Raw genomic sequence first — 18148 nt, forward strand, 5'->3', positions numbered from 1 at the left:
AATGAACTGTTCTCATTGAAACTCTCCTTTACTGAAACTGTTGTGGAATGTGAAAATACTCCCCACTCCCGTTAGAAGATTGTGTATCAGGGACATCCTTCCAATAAATGCAAGGAGACAAACGCGCACTCTTCAGAGTTGCCCCGGAACCTGTAACGGTTTACATTGCAGAGCCAGCTGGAGAGCTGCTTTGAGATTGTGAACCGAGACATGTTTTAGCGCGCTCTCTCTTGCAAGAAAGACAACTATGCCTGCCTCCTGAGTCTTCCTGTTCCTGATGTGTTCTTAGCATCTGATTACCAGCATTAACCTAACAAAAGCAGCTGCACTCCTTTTGCAATACTGACAAGTATATAACTTGCTGTCAAAATTTGAGTCCTATGTTGTTTGGGATTATCGCAAACCATCTTATTAATTTGAAGTTGCTGGACAGTGTTATTTTTTGGAGTTCGATTTTCCCCATCTGAAAAAGTATGCTGAGTTTCTCTCCCGTTATTCCATCCATTTTTTTGCCTCGATCTTACAAAGGCACCTCCTTCTCTTTAAGCATGTACAAGTCATCGAGCTTGCACTGGTATTCCGGAAGTGTTTCTTTTTCATGAACGGAAAGACACACGGGAGATTTTTGAGGATATGAAGTTACTATCGAAATTCCTTCTTCCTTCTCTGTTTGGCCGAATCACAAATACAGTATACAGTATTGTCTTCCAAACTTAGCAATTTCAAATTTCATATGTTCCCACTTAATGCTGTATTTGTTGTCAGTATGGGATTCATTCCAGTATTTCTCGATAATTCTTTTGAATGTCAACTCTTACCTCTTAATTGTTTAAAATACCACTATTCATTTTCCAGTATGAATATCAAATAATCTTGTGAAAGACAATTGCTTGGTATATATCGTGACCCTTATCATCAATTACGGAGTGTAATCTGTTACATGCATTGAACATTGTGACGTGAGTCCAGGTTCAAAACGGTGTGATGATCTAAACAACATGGACAACGATCGCCACGCTCATCAACTTGGCCATTGTGCTGACCTATCAAGAAAATGTTTCGTCGACCAATGCTTCCATGGTGTTCTATTGTATCTTGACAATCGTGCTGCTTGTTTGGTGAGCTGATTGGCACCAACACAACATATGAAATACACTATACATATCCCGAACCACTCCCGCTCCCACAGTTGTTCTTCAAAGTCAAATAATTTCTTTTAGGTTTTTCCTGCAGAATGTAGTCCTGGACAAACACATACGCAACATCCTCATTGACTGACAGGAAACTACAACGCTGAATCGCCAAGCGCGAGTGGTATCCTCATTGGGAAGAAAGTACATTTCACAATAACACAATATTCCCAGAAGTGAGTATTTCAGTAAATTTTGACAGAGGGTCATTCACTTGCAGCGAGGCCACCTGCGTCTTTAGTCTGTCATTATTTCAAGCCAAACCAAAACTGCATTAGTCAATCTCTCAAACAGTCATCGTTATTTTAACCGCGCTTCCATCATCTCTAAATTACAGTTATCTTTTGAATCACAATTCTTCCTTGGACCATGAAAAGGAACCCTTAAGAAGAAAGGATTCAACCGTATGGGAACATTTTCATCACATATCGGCAAATCAGATGTTTCTTCTCACTTCTTTTTTCCCCTCAGTTATCACTTGATAACAGAATTCAAATCCATTTCAAACTAACGCTTATTTTAAATTATTTGTCTTTTTTAAGGGTGTATTTCTTTGACTGAACTTTCATTACATAAGTAATATTTATGACATACTTTATGAATATGTAATGTCAATTTATTTCGACCTTTTTGGCTGTGTCCATGAATTCGGGGACACCAGCCACATCTATGCCTTGTCTGTGGTTTCCAAAGCTAGAAAAATTGCTGAAAAAAAGTTTGACCTGACTGCCAAAACACTGGAAAACCTTTTTATTTTTTAAGTGCAATCCCAACAACCTCGGAGTGGTTGGTGGATTCCAAAAATGGACACTCAGAAAAATAGCGAAACAAAAATATTGATTTAAAGAAAAGCAAGAGACCGACAAAGTAAAAACAGAAATCGCTGACGACAAACAGCCAGGAAAACCCATAGAGAACGAAAAGCGCTTGCAACCGGCAATGAAAAATTTATAAACAAAAACCCACAAAATGAAATGACAAGAGTCCACACACACGAACTTAAAGCGAGTCAAAAATAACTTGACAAAAAGGATTCTTACAAAACCAAAAACTATCAAGGCAAAAGTGAGGATGTACGATCCAGGTGGTCAACAACCCACGGCTCCAGAGTCGCATGCGGCTCTTTAGCGCCGCCCTAGTGGCTCCCCGGAGCTTATTCAATTGAAAATGGAATATTTTTTGTTTTAATGTGGTTTCTGTCGGAGCAAAAACACGCCACAAACATTCTTAACGTTTTCCAATGCTGTAAAAATGTGTAGAATACATTTCAACATTTCTGACAACAAGGATTTGCGTCATAGCCTGCGACACATGTTTCTATGAGCAGGGCGGAATGCCAGGCAGGTGGCTGCTGCTGCAAAAAAAAAAATCAGCGTTTCGTGTACAATTCACCGAGTGTACTGGCAATGGAATGGTAATCTGGAGGGCAGAGAGAAGCATTTCAAAATGGTACACATGAGCTACGATCGTAAACACGCTGCAAAAGTGCCTCAGATCTCGACGAAGGTCGGTCAGCAAGTGTGTCTCAGTGGGTGCGTTTGCGCCCGTGTGCAGTCACGGGTCGATCGCGGGAGGTTGGTTGCTTGAAAAGTCGATCTTCGGTCAAAAGAGGTTGGGCAGCCCTGCTCTGTGGTATGCAAAGGAACCTGTGATTGAAATATAACTACAAAGTTTGACATTTCAAACATGATGCGTACCATGTGGTCAATATAATCAAACAATGTAGAAAGAACAATAACAAAGGGCAACCTTGAAGAACAGTTCTGTTGCATTTCACTTTTAAGTGAAATGCACATTTTCATTTCATATCTCCTTCAAATACATTCCCTGATTGAACAGCTTGAAAACAAAAAAGAAGACCTAATTTTCATGTCTGCAATCTTCCCTTCGATGTTGTGAAACCTAGGGGAAGCAGAGAAGAGTCAACAAAACAACCACATGACCCAAACCCTCTCCAGAAGCCGAAGAGCTTGTGGCATCCGTGCGAGCTCACTGACTCACCGGGTGACGGCTGCTGCGTCGTGCTCGGAAACTGGCTCAGAGTCAGACGTGGAAAGGAGCTTGGAATCCGAGGCAATGGCTAAGAGAGCAAAACACGACGTGAAATGGGGGGAAAAAAACACCAGTTGCACTCGTGAAGGAAGTACATTTGCGATGTCTCAATGACTGTGTCTTATGCTGCCCTCCTGTGGCCAAGGCCAGCACACCAGAAGGAGCAGCACAATGACCATTGAGTTGCTGCAGTGAGGAAAAAAAAGTTGAATTAAAAAAAAAAATCCTATTTCATGTCATTTCTGTGTGTTTTTAAAATGACAATATTATCGCGTGCTATTTTTCTGCTGGACAGATGACAACAATTTTTGTCAAAGTTTTGGATCATGGAGATCCTCCATCGACATCAACATTAACATTGAATAGCCGACTTTTCCCGACATATCAAGTGACTCCTGATTTACACTTGGGCGGCAAAGGCATAAATCAGACCTTCATAGAACTGCCCCGTTTTTTTGGATCTCAAAGGAAACCAAAAATGTTTTACTTACGCGCAGGCACTTGAGCGTCTGCAGCTGGAAGGAAAGAGGAACAAAGTTAGGATGACTTTTTGTCACAAGTGGCGCAAGGCCGCGATGTTCTCTTTGGATCTTCCCGGAAGACCAAATCTTGGCATCCCTCACCTTGTTTGGTCCTGCCATGCTTGACAAGGACCACCGCCAACCCCGCTGTCAACAGAGCCAGGACCCACAACGAGACAGCGCTGGCCACCAATATCTCCTTGACTTGTTCTTCTTCACATAGCAACAAAGAGTATGCGATGAAGCGAAACACGCGCATGGCTTGTCCCGACACAAATCGGTCACAGTGGCGACGCAACAATTCAAGTGAGTGCGCGGCGGTCACCTTGGATGCGCGCGTTGCTCAAGATGCTTCTGCTGTCCAGCTTGACAACGACGGCTTCCTTGACGCCGGCCAGCTGGAACACACATTCGTACTCGCCCTCCGCGTCGGGCGTCACCTCCACCCTCAGGTGGGCCGTGGTCTGGAAGGTTCCGTCGTGGTTGGGGAGGAGCTGGACCATCTCCACGTCCTCATGGAGCTCCTCGTCGTCCTTCCTCCAGAAAAGGGCCGATGTGGCGGGGTAGAAACCTGTCGCGTGGCAGGTGACCGGAGAGGAAGGCGTCTTCTGGAGGAGAGACACTGTGGGAAGCTCTGCCCACCGAGCGGCAAAGAGGGAGCGAACGAGTGAGAAGATGAAAGATGGAGGGGAAAAAATAAATACATTTGAGAGCATGTTGTAATGACGGTGTCCTTCCTAGGGGAGGTGTGCGAACATGACACAAATGTACCTGTTCTCATCAGGAAGTCCTGCCCATTAATCACATGGTTCTTCAAGAAGAAAGGACATATCTCAGTAAGGGAATACTTCTTGTGTTCATTCAACCCGACTTGGTCCAACTTGTTTTTTGTTATGGAAGCTTGTGGATGCGCCGCGATCCATCTCGTTGTTCTCGGCTCAAATGAGATGAAGTCTTCGCTGTCATAACTGTAGTGTTCCCAACCATCCACTTCACCGGTTTCCTCATCCCATTCACAACCATACATCCTCTGGATCAAGTGAACTCCTGAAAGTGTCACACACACGATGAACAGAGCGAAGCCAAGCGATGACGTGTGTGTTTATTAGAGGGTCGGGTTGGGCCTAAAATGTCGGGTCGGGCTGGGCTTCTCTCTCGCTGACTTTTTTTTTTTGTTTTCGTTTCGAGGCCGTGAATAGTTTTGGCCACGAGAGACCGTGGTTCGCAAAAAAACAGAAGTCGCCTCATCACAACACGTACTGTACTAAATTCTTGCAACGACAATTCAAAGAACTCCTTCCAGTCTCTGTCGAGTATCCACCTGTCATTGTTCGTCTTTGTCTCTCTGCTTATCTCTCTTAAAGTGCCACGCTAGATTCTTAAGGACGTACTGCTGCTGTGGTTAATGGCCCAATTTTCAAACCGTCAAAATGACGGACGGCCTTAAATTTTCGTCAATGATGGAAAATTGTCGGTTAATGCAGGGGTCCCCGACCGCCGGTCCGCGGACCGCTACCGGTCCGCAGGGCATTTGGTAACGGGCCGCACAGAAAGAACTTGCCTTATTTCCGTTTTATTTATTTCGGAATAAGAAAGATGTTTTATTTTGAAAAATGACCGGATTCTCCGTTACATCCGTCTTTGTCACGCTTGACTCACGTCAAGCCACGCTTCTCGGTCACGTGACCGATGACGCTCAAACACAAAACGCTGAAGCCCGCAAAATGAGTGAAAAAACTGTTGGAGATCACAAATGACGGCGGCCTTAAAAGCACGTTCGAGACAACTGTATTAAAGTTGTGGCTGAATACTCTGAGATCGCCACAATAGCACTGTTGCTATTTCCGACATCCTACCTGTGTGAGGTGGGGAGTTTCTGCAGCAACGGCGACTAAAACAAATTTACGAAGCAGACTGGACATAAACCACACACTTGAGGTGTCATTGTCTCCTATTACCCCGAGATGGGACCGTCTGATTGCAGAAAATCAAGCTCGGAGCTGTGGTGAGTCGTCATTTTTCATGCACTTTGAATTTGCGTTGTATCGTATTTTGAAGGGATTAAACATGACCATAGCGATAAGAGTGTTGCGACCAGATTAGACGCTCCTTGTGTTTATTATTATACGCTCCTTGTGTTTATTATTATGTTTCGAAAACACCACAGTTTTCATGCAGCTCATACCATCTTATTTTGTTGTATTAAACCTTAAATGCCGGTCCCTGAAAATATTGCCTGACTTAAACCGGTCCGTGGGGCAAAAAAGGTTGGGGACCCCTGGGTTAATGTACCCTCTGCAAAAACAGAAATACATGTTTAAAAGATGTAAATATTTATACAGACTTGTTTAACTTAGATTTCGTGACAAAAGACAGGCTTTAAATTGTTATCACAAATCACCCCTCTTTCCGAGTCATCACAAATAAAATAGGAAATGTCGGGTTTGCTTCGGGCTCGGGCCTGCAAATCAAATTAATTGGTAGGGCTCAGGCCGGGTCGGGTTTAAATACCAGCGGGCTGGGTCGGGTCGGGCTGGGTCTTTTTGGCCCGATCTTACCTCTAATGTTTATGAGTCGGGGCACATCCGATACATTATACGAGCGGAAGGGTGAACGGAAACTAACCTCCAGTGTGGTTGAAGTGCTCCTTAGCGATTTCAATGTTGACTTTGGACACCTGCTCATTGACAATGTTATTCTCGTTCTCTCGCTTCCAGAATTCTGGATCCTTTGCTGTGATATTGTCCACCCAGTCCAGTTTGGCTTTCGTTTTCCTGCTGTTGCTGTCAAAATGCAAAATCTCAACGTCGTCAACATACGTGACCTCCCAGTACTCTGGTAGCTTTGCAGTTTGAGAAGATGATGTTGTGAAACCTTTGAGTGTGTGCATCACTGAAAGAAAAGACAAGAAAATGAAAGGAAAATGTTACTCATTTCTTTCGTATGAAGCAATCTTGTCCTATTTGTATTTCAAAAGATTCTGTCTGCAGGTGGAACATGGACACACTGTTAACACGCCCTTCTTGACCTTTGAATTCATTTCATGTACTGTATATCTAAGCACATTCGTACTCACAACCTTCTCAATTAATCTGATGACCCACGCTCTCAATTGATTTTATTTTTATGACCTATATTTGTCCATCAATATGAAAGATGCCAATGTGACACCCGATGTGATATTTTACCTTACACACCCCTCGTCAGTTATTTACATATACTTCCAAAGGAAATTGAAGGACAATTTCAACTCCTAAAGGCCAAACAATGATAAAATATAAATTCAAATCATTTCATGATCATTTAAGATGGAATAATGAATTTAATAGGATTAATCATCACCATGCGGCCTCCATGATTGGAACAGATCTATTAAAATAAATTTGTAAATATAAGAAAAAGTAAGAGAGATCATGATCATCCATTATTAGAGCAGAGTAAAAGCAACACACAAGAAATATGGAAAGTATGAAATCATATCAGAAAGAGTTCTAAAAAAGCTGACTACCCAGAATACTTTATTCAAGATGAAAATACTGTTATTGAGAAAACTGCAGAAATAGCAAATGAATTGAATGAGTATTATGAAAGTATTGGTTGTAACCTATCAAAAAAAAAAGTAAATCCTGAGCTAATGAACACGTTTGAAATAGATAAATACGTAAAAAAAAATCTTCCACCATGCCCCTTTGTGCTGTAAATCATAGAGAAGTATGAAAGAATGAAAAACAGTAATCCCTCGTTTATCGCGGTTAATGGGGACCAAAACCACCCGCGATAAACGAAAATCCGCGAAGTAGCGTCCAGTTAACATAAACAGGTAAAAAAAAATATTTTTTTAAAGTCCGCAAACGGTCCGCGAGAAGCTGCAAAACAACAGCGAGTCACAAAGAGCAACTGATAGATTGATTATTTTTAGTTATCATACATTCGCTTATTATTAATGTTATTATTGTTATTTTGATATTGATTGATTGATTGATTATGCTCGCAAAGAAGAAAGCTTATGCCTGCAATGATAAATTGATTATGCTTGCAAAGATGAACGCTTATGCCTGCAATCATTAATTGACTATGCCTGCAATGAAGAACGCTTATGCTTCTAATAAAGATATATTAATCATTATGTACTCACATTTATAATCCTTTGTATTATATTTATATACTCACATTTATAATCAAGAATGCTTAGTGCACTGTGTGGAAGAATAAATAAGGGGGTGAAGGGGGAGATCGTGAGGGGTGACGTGCCGAGAACTGAAACCGAACGCTTCTCCTCGTTCCCTCCTGGTACCAGAATTGAGTCTCCTGTCTCCTCCTTGTGTTTTATTCCTGAGTGTCAAATTGGATAAACCTGACAATGGCCTTAGAGATGAAGTTCAGGAGAGAAAGCTGACTGTGTTGACAACAGTCAGAAGAAATACGACAGAAATTCCCGGTGAAATTCTGAAGATGCAGGGCAGACCTCTGCATTCCTCAGCATTTGTTTTCACTGAGAAAGCAGCAGTTGTTTCATCCTGCCAAAAGAAAAACAAAAATGTTCTTGTAATTAGCACAATGCAGTCAACCTACAAGCACATTATCTGAGCACATTTTGGCCACCTGGGGGGAGGAAGGTCCAAGAGACGAACTTGATGAAGCCGTTGAGCATCAAGGCCACGCCCACCATCGCCATGGAGGGTGTGCTGAAACCTGAGAGGACAAGAGTCATTTTTGAACTGCATCTGAATCTGATCTTAAAAAAAAAAAAAAAAAATCAGATTTCCAGAGGAAACATTACATCGTATTACCAATGACTCTGAGCTGGCAGCCACGCTGGCAAGCCACGTACACCCGGTATGCTCCGGGACACAGGTAAGCTCCCCTCCGCCGCCCAGGTCCGGATCAGAGGTGTTGAGCTCCAACTGGGTGTCCTGGCTGAAGGTCCCAGGCCTGCCTGTGACGAGTGAGGCGACCGGGTCCCAACGACCTTTCAACTGCCAGTTGAGCTCCAGGGAAAGGGGAGTCCACTGAGGCCTCGCAGCGGACTGTCAAAGTCTGCCTGGGAGCAGTGACAGGCAACGAGGCCGGGTGGTGAACAGGGAAGGAGGTTCTAGAAAGGTGGAAGTGGAGTTGTAAACCATGCGTGTTGCCGTTCTGTTTTCATTCATGTCTTGGATGTGTGCCTTGGAGGGTGCGTGGCCAAGTAGGTGACATCAGCCGGTTGGTTTGAGTCACGGCGTGTTGAATCATGGCTGACAAAAGCTCCTGGTCAGTGGTCCCAGCATGGTTATAACAACAGTTTGGGATTTTTTTATGACAGTTCATTTTGATTTAATTATTGACTTTTGCCATTCTGGTGCAGCCCCTCAAAGTCCAGTATGGCGCCTTCCTCCGGCGAGTCAGAACATCCGGTCCGATTTTCCGTCGTAAGCCAGAAACAGTCGGCCGTTGCTTCGGTACGGGTAGCGCTACTCCACGGCAAAGCCAGAGCCGTAGAGGGGCGAAGCAGGGTTGGCAAAGAACTGGCAGTCCAGCAGCACTTCTCAAGTTTGGACTGCACCACCAGTGTGCTTGAGGTCACGCTGAGAACCACTAAGGAGGGAAACAGAAAGGGATGAGCCTCAGAACTTCTTCAAGCGACACAAAACCGCAGCTGGTTGGTTTTGATAAAAAGTGGATTTGTGGGTTCAGAATGTCTTGATCGATTAATAATTCGGATTGCTTTTTTTTTTGTTTTGAGTTTTAAAACAAACAGGGAGTGTGTTTGTTTTGCAGGTGTTTCCCCATATTTCCACACAATAGGTCAAGTATGGTCGTAATAATGAACAGTATAATGTGTATAAGGACCTCTTATTCAGCACATCCTTGTTTTTTTTAAAGGATATCCCTTTGGTTTTTGATATTTTCCTTTTAACATTAGCTATGTGTGGCTTCCAACGTAGTTTTGTGTCCATTACAACTCCAAGAAATTTATTTTCATTCACTCTTTCTATTTCAATTGAGTTTACTATAATTTTTTCTTGGTGTTTCATTGTTCTCGTGCTAAAAATAATTATCTTTGATTTGTTTAGGTGTAGTGATCATTTATTGATGTCAACCCAGTTTTTTAATGTTGAATTCTTTTTTCACAGTCGTCAGAAGCTGTTTCTGATTTTCTCCAGAGCAGTAGAAAGTTGTGTCATCAGCAAATAAGACACATTTAAATCTTATCTAGTTCTTCCCCTTGTTCTTTGTGAGTGTTACTTTCGTTAATATGAATAATGTAATGGGTCATTCATTTACTATGTCTCATCTCAATCTGAAAAGAAAAGGAAAAAGGTCTACATATGTGTGACGGGTGGTCTCTCTCTCTCTCTCTCTCTCTCTCTCTCTCTCTCTCTCTCTCTCTATATATATATAGATATATATATATATATCTATATATATAGATATATATATATAGATATATATATTAGTGCTGTCAAGCGATTAAAATGTGTGATTAATTAATTAGGGTCTGTAATTAATTAATCTAATTAATCTACATTTTAATCTCATCTAAAAATTGCTGAGAAAACCCCTATTTTCATTTTAAACTGTTACATTATTGAGGCAGATCAAAAGATAAAAGAAAAAGTGGCATTATAAAGTATTTTATTGTTTTTCAGCAGACTTGGACAGATGCAGTCCTTGCCATTTACTTCCTGCTGTGTTTGAGACGAGTCAAAGTCCTACCTGCCACCTTGAGTTTCAACCAGGAGGGGGAATATCAGTGTTTTTTTTGTTTTTGTATATAATTCCAAATAATTACAAAATAAAAATAAAATAGAACATCAGGTCCTTCAAAAGTGCTTCGGTTAACATATCAAAAACAGTAAGAACAATTTTCTCATAATAATAATAATAATAATAATAATAATAATAATAAATACATAAAACAGACCCTTAAATCACAGTGCTGTAAGTTAGCACTTCAGAAATAACACTGTTCATCATGACAAACTAAAAGCGCTGAAATCAACATCAATCACTTCTAGTGGTCTACAGAGGACACATCAACGCTTTCGGTGCTAACGTTAGCTGTGGCTGCACTCGCAACTGGGCGCTTTGCATTGATGTGGGAGGCTAAATTTGAGCTGCTCCGATGGTCCGCAAACTCCTTCTTACAAATTAGGCACAACACTCGAGCTTTATCAATTGTGTCGTCAGGGCGCTTTGGAATGTAAATTTTTCATTCATTGTGCCGAAAACTCTCAGATGCTGCTCCATTTTCACCCTCCACTCCTCACTGTTTCTAACTAAACCCACCCAACTCCAATCGGAGCTTATCAGCTTCGGCTAAACAAGCCCAACATCATGGCAGCCAATCAATGTCCGCTTCAGGCTGTGACTGACAGTTGTTTCTCAATTCTCTCCAACTCAAACACAGGAAGCCAACATAAAAAAGGGCTATTAGAAAAAGGCAACCTGTAACGACGCCACTCGATTGAAGCGCGACTCAGCAGTCAATAGTCCGCTGCTCTCCACAAAAAATTCGAAGGAGTTCGTGGTTCGGAAAAAGGGCTAGCTCGCCACTAAAGAGATTTTTGGTCTCTTTATAATCACACTGGCTAAACCCCAGTGGAAGGAAAAAAGACGTGGACAGGACAGCTATTGTTTGTCGAAAAATATATGTTTGGAGAGAAAAAGAAAAACCTACAGATGACAGAAAGAGAGTGTGTCCGTCCGACCTCGAGCGTTGTGTCGTCTCAACTCACTAGCTTAGCTGTTGTCGTGGCTAGGCTAGCTTAGCTCTTGTAGATCAAAGCTCTTTGATGTGTAATGTCCGTTGCATCAGCACTGTAAGTGGTTGAAGCCAAAAGATGTGCGTGCGGACATGTCCACGCTGATGCACACACAGCGGAGAGCAGCGGACTATCGACTGCTGAGTCGCACTTCACTCGAGCGGCGTCGCTACAAACCCACATACAGAAACAATGAAGGCAGAGATTAAAATGCAGGTTAATACAATTTTTAAAAAAATGCACTCAATGAGCTGAAATTAATTAATCACAATGAATGTGATAATTTGACACCTGCAAATGATTGCCTTTATTTTTTATTTTTTGAATTTTTTTTTTTTTATAAATCAAACAACAGTCCATGATTCAGTTTTTGCAAATTCAAGCACACAAAACGCCTTTTCTGGTTGAGTGAACGCCATTAATTTCTCTATAAGGATTCTTTATACCACTTCTTTATTAAAGACAAAAAAATCAATAGCCTTACAAAAAACTTAAGGCCAACAAAAAAGTTTTTTTTTTTTTTCCCCCCATCAAAAATTTAAACAAAATAACCAGAAAACATAAAACAAGGAGACATTGAGCCCCCTGCTCACCGCCTAAGGCGGCGAGAGAGTTGGGTACCCGGCAGCTAGGTGTTAGGTTCCGAGGTCGGCCGGGTCACGATGGCACCGGCGGAGAAACGGCCTGGACTAGAGTTGCGTAGACTAGGCGGACGGTGCGTCGACGAGTGCGCGGACGCGCGGGTCGGCGGGGTGGGCGGTCCGGGAACGCCGACGGGCGCCTGACCTATTTAGTTTTCTCTCCGCTCCGGACTCGGGGGGGCGGGGCGCGCCGCCGCCTCCGCCGTCCTCCTCCGCCCTCCTCCGCCCTCCTCCGCCCTCGGTTTTTACTCGGCCCGTGGTGTTCATCAAATAGTTCGCTGAATTTTTTTGATACATCAATGGATGCTATTTTCTTAACATTACGGTGCAAGCATGCAACTGTAACACAGAAAACGCGGTTTAAACTGTCGTTGGAAATTGCGGCCGACGCCATGATTCAATGTTGTTGACAGACGACAGGGCAAACGACGCACACGCTCAACGTGAATATCGCGAGAGTTTGCACCGATGTAAACGCTCTACACCAGGGGTGTCCAAAGTCGGTCCTGGAGGGCCGCTGTCCTGCCTGTTTTCCAGCTCTCCCAGGAGCAACACACCTGATTCACATCATCAGGATTGTTCTAATGCTGCTCCAGAGCTGGTTGATGAGCTGATCATTTGAATCAGGTGTGTCACAGCTGGGAGAGCTGGAAAACAGGCAGGACAGTGGCCCTCCAGGACTGACTTTGGACACCCCTGCTCTACACAAAAATGTAGAGGGTTGTTTGAAAAAATGTTGTGAAGTTTTTTTTCGACGTAGAAGTTCTCGGTCGGTCGGGTTGCCGGAAACACACTACTTTTTTCTCTCCGCCTAATGTAATTAGCTTCAAAATGGCACGACTTTTATCTGACTACCATTCATACTTAAGGAGATATGGGGACTTCAAATGTGCCCAAGACTTTTGGAACACCCCGTGTGTGAGTATGTGTGTGTGCATGCGTGCGTGTGTGTATATATATATATATATATACCATACTTTAATTGTTGATTTCAATGAGTTCAATTTAAAACACAGGGTTTTCGTACGACCCAAACCATCCATTTTTTTCTTTTCAGAGCAATAATTCACTTAAATTAAATCCGATTAAAGACAAAAAGAGAAGCACAACTTCAATAGGAAACACACTGACAGCCAGATGTGACCTTTCCACAATAAATATATTGTCATCATTGGATACATATTTGCCTCGCAGATTTCTTCCCTTCGCGTCATGTTGTCGCGGAGGCATCGTCATTAGTCAATTCGCACGTTTTACGCTGACAGCGACAACCTGCTACCAGCTGCCGTGCTCCACTTAAATGTCTCTTGTCTTCCCATTGCTTCCCAAAACAAGCTCGCTCGATCATAGTCCTTTGGGCTTAAGATACCAGAACCAGAACCACAGTACATAATGGACACAAATCTCACCGGGAGCCTTGCAGATGGTCTGACAATGTAAATACTTCATACAAGACATTTTCAAAATGACACAACAGGTGCGAGAATGCGGGTAATAATGGACATGCTTTGTGATGGAACGGTCGGGAATTGCCGTTCTTTTTTCAATCAAGAGTGCTTTGCATTTTTAATGAAGATGATCGAGATTCAAATCATAACTGAATTGATTTTGGATCAAATCCAGTGCTTTGAAGTAAGTGGAGCTAAAGCGTATGTCTGTTACTTTTCTACCAGCTCACCAACGATATATTTCACACTTTTCTGCAGTTTGGCTCAAAATTAGAAACAAATTCATTTTGAATATTTTCCCCGCAGGACAAAAATCATGACTTTTTTTTTTTTTTTTTTTTTTTTTTTAATATTATTCTTTGAATGATGGACACCACCCGAGGGGTGAGACGAGGATTTTTTTTTATTTTTTTTTTTATATAAGCCAACAAGCAAGTCCCGCCCGATACTACGGAATAACTCTGTTATTTCCTCTCATTGGATCTAAAACGGCGACATGTAAGTAAGTCAGTCTATTGGCATGAGTTTTACTGGAATCGCGAACGATTTTCTATTTCATTCATTTTCATGTACGTCCTGTCGATCGTGGCATCCAAACGAAAAGGAACGGTAATGACCGCGGAAGAGAGAGTGGAATGCATCCGATTAGCTGCTCAGAGTAAATTGCTTGTGGCTCAACTGACAGTCGAGTAAGCAAACATTTACTTTGTTTTACCTGTTATTGTGCTAAAAACCTTCCACGAACTGAACTGCTAATTTGAGAGAAGGTAAGTTCCATCGCGCTAACTATAGGCATAGAGGACTCAAACTACAGTACATGAAATAAGTTCAAAGGTCAAGAAGGGCATGTTGTGTGTGTCCATGTTCCACCTGCAGACAGAATCATTCAAAATGCAAAATAGTAAGATTGCTTTACATGAAAGAAATGAGTAAAATTTTCCCTTCATTTTCTTGTCTTTTCTTTCAGTGATGCACACGCTCAAAGTTTTCACATCATCTTCTCAAATTGCTAGGCTACCAGAGTTCTGGGAGGTCACGTATGTTGACGGCATTCAGATTTTGCATTTTGACAGCAACAGCAGGAAAACGAAAGCCAAACTGGACTGGGTGAACAAAATCACAGCAGAGGATCCAGAATTCTGGAAGCAAGAGAACGAGAATAACATTGTCAATGAGCAGGTGTCCAAAGTCAACATTGAAATCGCTAAGGAGCACTTCAACCACACTGGAGGTTAGTTTCCGTTCACCCTTCCACCCGTAAAATGTATCGGATGTGCCTCGACTCATAAACACTACAGGTAAGATCGGGCCAAAAAGACCCAGCCCGACCCGACCCAGCCCGCTGGTATTTAAACCCGACCCGGCCTGAGCCCTACCAATTAATCTGAGTTGCAGGCCCAAGCCCGAAGAAAACCCGACATTTCCTGTTTTATTTGTGATGACTCGGGAAGAGGGGTGATTTGTGATAACAAATTAAAGCCTGTCTTTTGTCACGAAATCGAAGTTAAACAAGTCTGTATAAATATTTACATCTTTTAAACATGTATTTCTGTTTTTGCAGAGGATACATTTACCCAGGGGTCTCCAACCTTTTTTGCCCCACGGACCGGTTTAAGTCAGACAATATTTTCAGGGACCGGCATTTAAGGTGTGGCGGATTAATACAACAAAATAATATGGTATGAACATTGAAATCGCTCAGGAGCGCTTCAATCACACTGGAGGTTTGTTTCCGTTCAACCTTACGCCTGTAAAATGTTTCGAATGTGCCCCGACTCATAAACACGCAGGTCACCGCTTGGCTTCTCTCTGTTCATCGTGTGCGTGACACTTTCAGGAGTTCACTTGATCCAGAGGAGAAATGGTTGTGAATGGGTTGACGAAACCGATGATGTGCATGGTTGGGAAGACTGCAGTTATGACGGAGGAGACTTAATCTCATTTGAGCCGAGAACAACGAGATGGATCGCGGCGCATCCACAAGCTTCCATAACAAAAAACAAGCTGGACCAGAACGTCGGGTTGAATGAATACAAGCAGCATTCCCTTCCTGAGTTGTGTCCTTTCCTCTTGAAGAACCATGTGAGCAATGGGCGGGACTTCCTAATGAGAACAGGTACATTTGTGTCACGTTAGCACACCTCCCATAGGAAGGTCACCGTCATTACAACCTGCTCTGAAATTTACATTTTTTTCCCCTCCATCTTTCATCTTCTCACTCGTTCGCTCCCTCTTTGCCGCTCGGTGGGCAGAGCTTCCCACAGTGTCTCTCCTCCAGAAGACGCCTTCCTCTCCAGTCACCTGCCACCCGACAGGTTTCTACCCCGCCACATCGGCCCTTTTCTGGAGGAAGGACGACAAGGAGCTCCATGAGTACGTGGAGAGTGGAAAGCTCCTCCCCAACCGCGACGGAACCTTCCAGACCACGGCCCACCTGAAGGTGGAGGTGACGCCCGACGCGGAGGGCGAGTACGAATGTGTGTTCCAGCTGGCCGGCGTCAAGGAAGCCGTCGTTGTCAAGCTGGACAGCAGAAGCATCTTGAGCAACGCGCGCATCCAAGGTGACAGTCATTGAGACATCGCAAATGTACTTCCTTCACGAGTGTGACCTGTTTCCCCCCATCTCACGTTGTGTTTTGCTCCCTTAGCCGTTGCCTCGGATTCTGAGCTACTTTCCTCATCTGATTCTGAGCCAGTTTCCGAGCGAGAGGCAGCAGCCGTCACTCAATGAGTCCGTGAGTTCACACGGACGCCACAAGATGTAGAGGGTTTGGGTAACGTCGTTGTTTTGTTGGCTCTGCTCTGATTTCCCCAGGGGTCAGAACATCAGAGGGAGGATTGCAAGCATGAAAATCAGGTCTTCTTTTTTGTTTTCAAGCTGTTCAATCAGGGAATGTATTTGAAGGAGATATGAAATGAAAATGTGCATTTCACTTAAGTGAAATGCAACAGAACTGTTCTTCAACATTGCCCTTTGTTTTTGTTCTATCTACATTGTTTGATTATATTGACCACATGGTACGCGTCATGTTTTAAATGTCATACATTGTAGCTATATTTCAATCAGTGGTTCTTTTGCATACCTCTTGAGCAGGGGTGCCCAACCTTTTTTGACCGAAGATCGACTTTTCAAGCAACCAACCTCCCGCGAGCGACCCATGATGAGCAACAGCCATAACGGCCCCGAACTTGAACAAAACAGAAAAATTAAGTGGATACACAGTGATAAACCTACAGTTTGAGCCCTGCTAGTCCCAGGGACTCGCTGATCAGAAAAGTATGAGTCCCATTATGCATTTTGAGAGTCCCAAATTTCGAATTCTGAAATGGTCTACTTATTCAATTGCATATGATAATAACACAAACAACAATATGCATTGATAATAGGTTTATTTCTTACAAACAAATGCTGCAAAAACGTAAACAATTCAGGCATACAAGATTTGCTGAAAAATAGGTTCTTATTTCATCCCATGGTTCAGTCTTTGAGTTCATAAATTCTCCTCTCTTTAATAATAATAATAATATAATAATAATGCATTTTATTTCAAAGCGCCTTCCATGCCACCCAAGGACACTGTACAGACAATAAGAAAATACAATGTAAAAATTTGTAAGCGAGATATTATATAAAAAACAGGACATAAAATCATAAAAACATTGGGAATGGAAGAGCTATGTGTTGTAGGCAATCCTGAACAGGTGTGTTTTTAGACGGGACTTGAAAGTGGAGAGAGATGTGCAGTTTTGGAGATCCGGAGGTATATTGTTCCAAAGCTTTGGAGCAGCGCGACTGAAGGCTCTAGCTCCCATGGTGCTCAGGCCGGCAGGGGGCACTGACAGGTGGAGGGAGGACGAGAATCTGAGGGAGCGAGTGGGGATATGCACCTGGAGAAGGTCGGACAGGTAAGGAGGGGCCAGGTTGTGGATGGCCATATATGTATATAGGAGCAGTTTGTAATTGATGCGATGTTGAACAGGAAGCCAGTGGAGCTGTTGGAGAACGGGGGTGATGTGCTGCTGGGAAGATGTTTTTGTGATGATGCAAGCAGAGGCGTTTTGGACCAGCTGGATTTTATGGAGGGACTTTTGAGGTCGGCCGAAGAGGAGAGCGTTACAGTCATCAAGGCGGGAAGTGACAAGACTGTGGACAAGAATAGCAGTGGTGCGGGGGGTGAGGGAAGGGCGAAGTCTGGTAATATTGCGGAGGTGGAAATAAGCAGTGCGGGTGATGGTGTTGATATGTGAGTGGAAGGTGAGCATGCTATCCAGGATGACACCCAGACTCTTGACCTGGGGGGAGGGGGACACTGAGGAGCTGTCGATGTTGAGGGAGAAACTGTTTAGTTTAGATCAAGTGGATTTGGTGCCAAGGAGGATTTCAGTTTTATTAGCATTTAATTGAAGAAAGTTTGTTGTGAACCATGTTTTGAGTTCAGAAAGGCAAGAGGTGAGGCAGGCGGGTGGGAGTATGGAGTTTGGTTTGCAGGAGAGGTAGAGCTGGGTGTCATCAGCAAAGCAGTGGAAGTGGATATTAAATTTGCGGAGGAT

The 18148-nt window shown here is 43.1% G+C and overlaps 3 protein-coding genes across 3 annotated transcripts in view; 1 reads left to right on the top strand and 2 right to left on the bottom strand.

Moving 5' to 3' along the window:
* Window positions 1-2174: 2174 nt before the first annotated feature.
* On the bottom strand, window positions 2175-6684 carry LOC109516982 (H-2 class I histocompatibility antigen, K-Q alpha chain-like). Its single transcript, XM_019871832.1, has 8 exons — window positions 6389-6684; window positions 4535-4810; window positions 4089-4397; window positions 3866-3976; window positions 3734-3757; window positions 3200-3270; window positions 3053-3092; window positions 2175-2766 (listed from the first exon to the last, which is right to left on the bottom strand). Exons 1-8 carry the CDS (start codon window positions 6651-6653, stop codon window positions 2702-2704), a joined length of 1161 nt encoding a protein of 386 aa, XP_019727391.1. The 5' UTR covers window positions 6654-6684; the 3' UTR covers window positions 2175-2701.
* A 7813-nt stretch (window positions 6685-14497) lies between these two features.
* On the top strand, window positions 14498-16173 carry LOC109516985 (major histocompatibility complex class I-related gene protein-like). The gene is made up of 3 exons (XM_019871837.1): window positions 14498-14828; window positions 15435-15713; window positions 15850-16173. The coding sequence occupies exons 1-3, from the start codon at window positions 14567-14569 to the stop codon at window positions 16170-16172; spliced, it is 864 nt and encodes a 287-aa protein (XP_019727396.1). The 5' UTR covers window positions 14498-14566; the 3' UTR covers window position 16173.
* An 822-nt stretch (window positions 16174-16995) lies between these two features.
* The window catches only part of LOC109516984 (uncharacterized), a 14710-nt gene continuing 13557 nt past the window's right edge, over window positions 16996-18148 (bottom strand). Inside the window, exon 9 of the mRNA XM_019871835.1 lies at window positions 16996-17006. The gene's annotated coding sequence lies outside the window, so the exon portion shown is untranslated. The remainder of the gene's footprint in view (window positions 17007-18148) is intronic.

This window comes from Hippocampus comes, unplaced genomic scaffold, assembly GCF_001891065.2.
Source record: "Hippocampus comes isolate QL1 unplaced genomic scaffold, H_comes_QL1_v1.1 scaffold412, whole genome shotgun sequence".
NCBI classification, from domain to species: domain Eukaryota; kingdom Metazoa; phylum Chordata; class Actinopteri; order Syngnathiformes; family Syngnathidae; genus Hippocampus; species Hippocampus comes.

Excerpts from the sequence above, each read along its gene's own strand:
- LOC109516982 (XM_019871832.1), bottom strand. The coding sequence starts at position 6,653 with ATGCACACACTCAAAGGTTTCACAACATCATCTTCTCAAACTGCAAAG. Across the intron at positions 4,398-4,534 it reads GGACTTCCTGATGAGAACAG|AGCTTCCCACAGTGTCTCTC; the intron begins GTACATTTGTGT and ends CTCGGTGGGCAG. Across the intron at positions 3,977-4,088 it reads GAGCAACGCGCGCATCCAAG|AAGAACAAGTCAAGGAGATA; the intron begins GTGACCGCCGCG and ends TGCTATGTGAAG.
- LOC109516985 (XM_019871837.1), top strand. The coding sequence starts at position 14,567 with ATGCACACGCTCAAAGTTTTCACATCATCTTCTCAAATTGCTAGGCTA. Across the intron at positions 14,829-15,434 it reads GCACTTCAACCACACTGGAG|GAGTTCACTTGATCCAGAGG; the intron begins GTTAGTTTCCGT and ends TGACACTTTCAG. Across the intron at positions 15,714-15,849 it reads GGACTTCCTAATGAGAACAG|AGCTTCCCACAGTGTCTCTC; the intron begins GTACATTTGTGT and ends CTCGGTGGGCAG.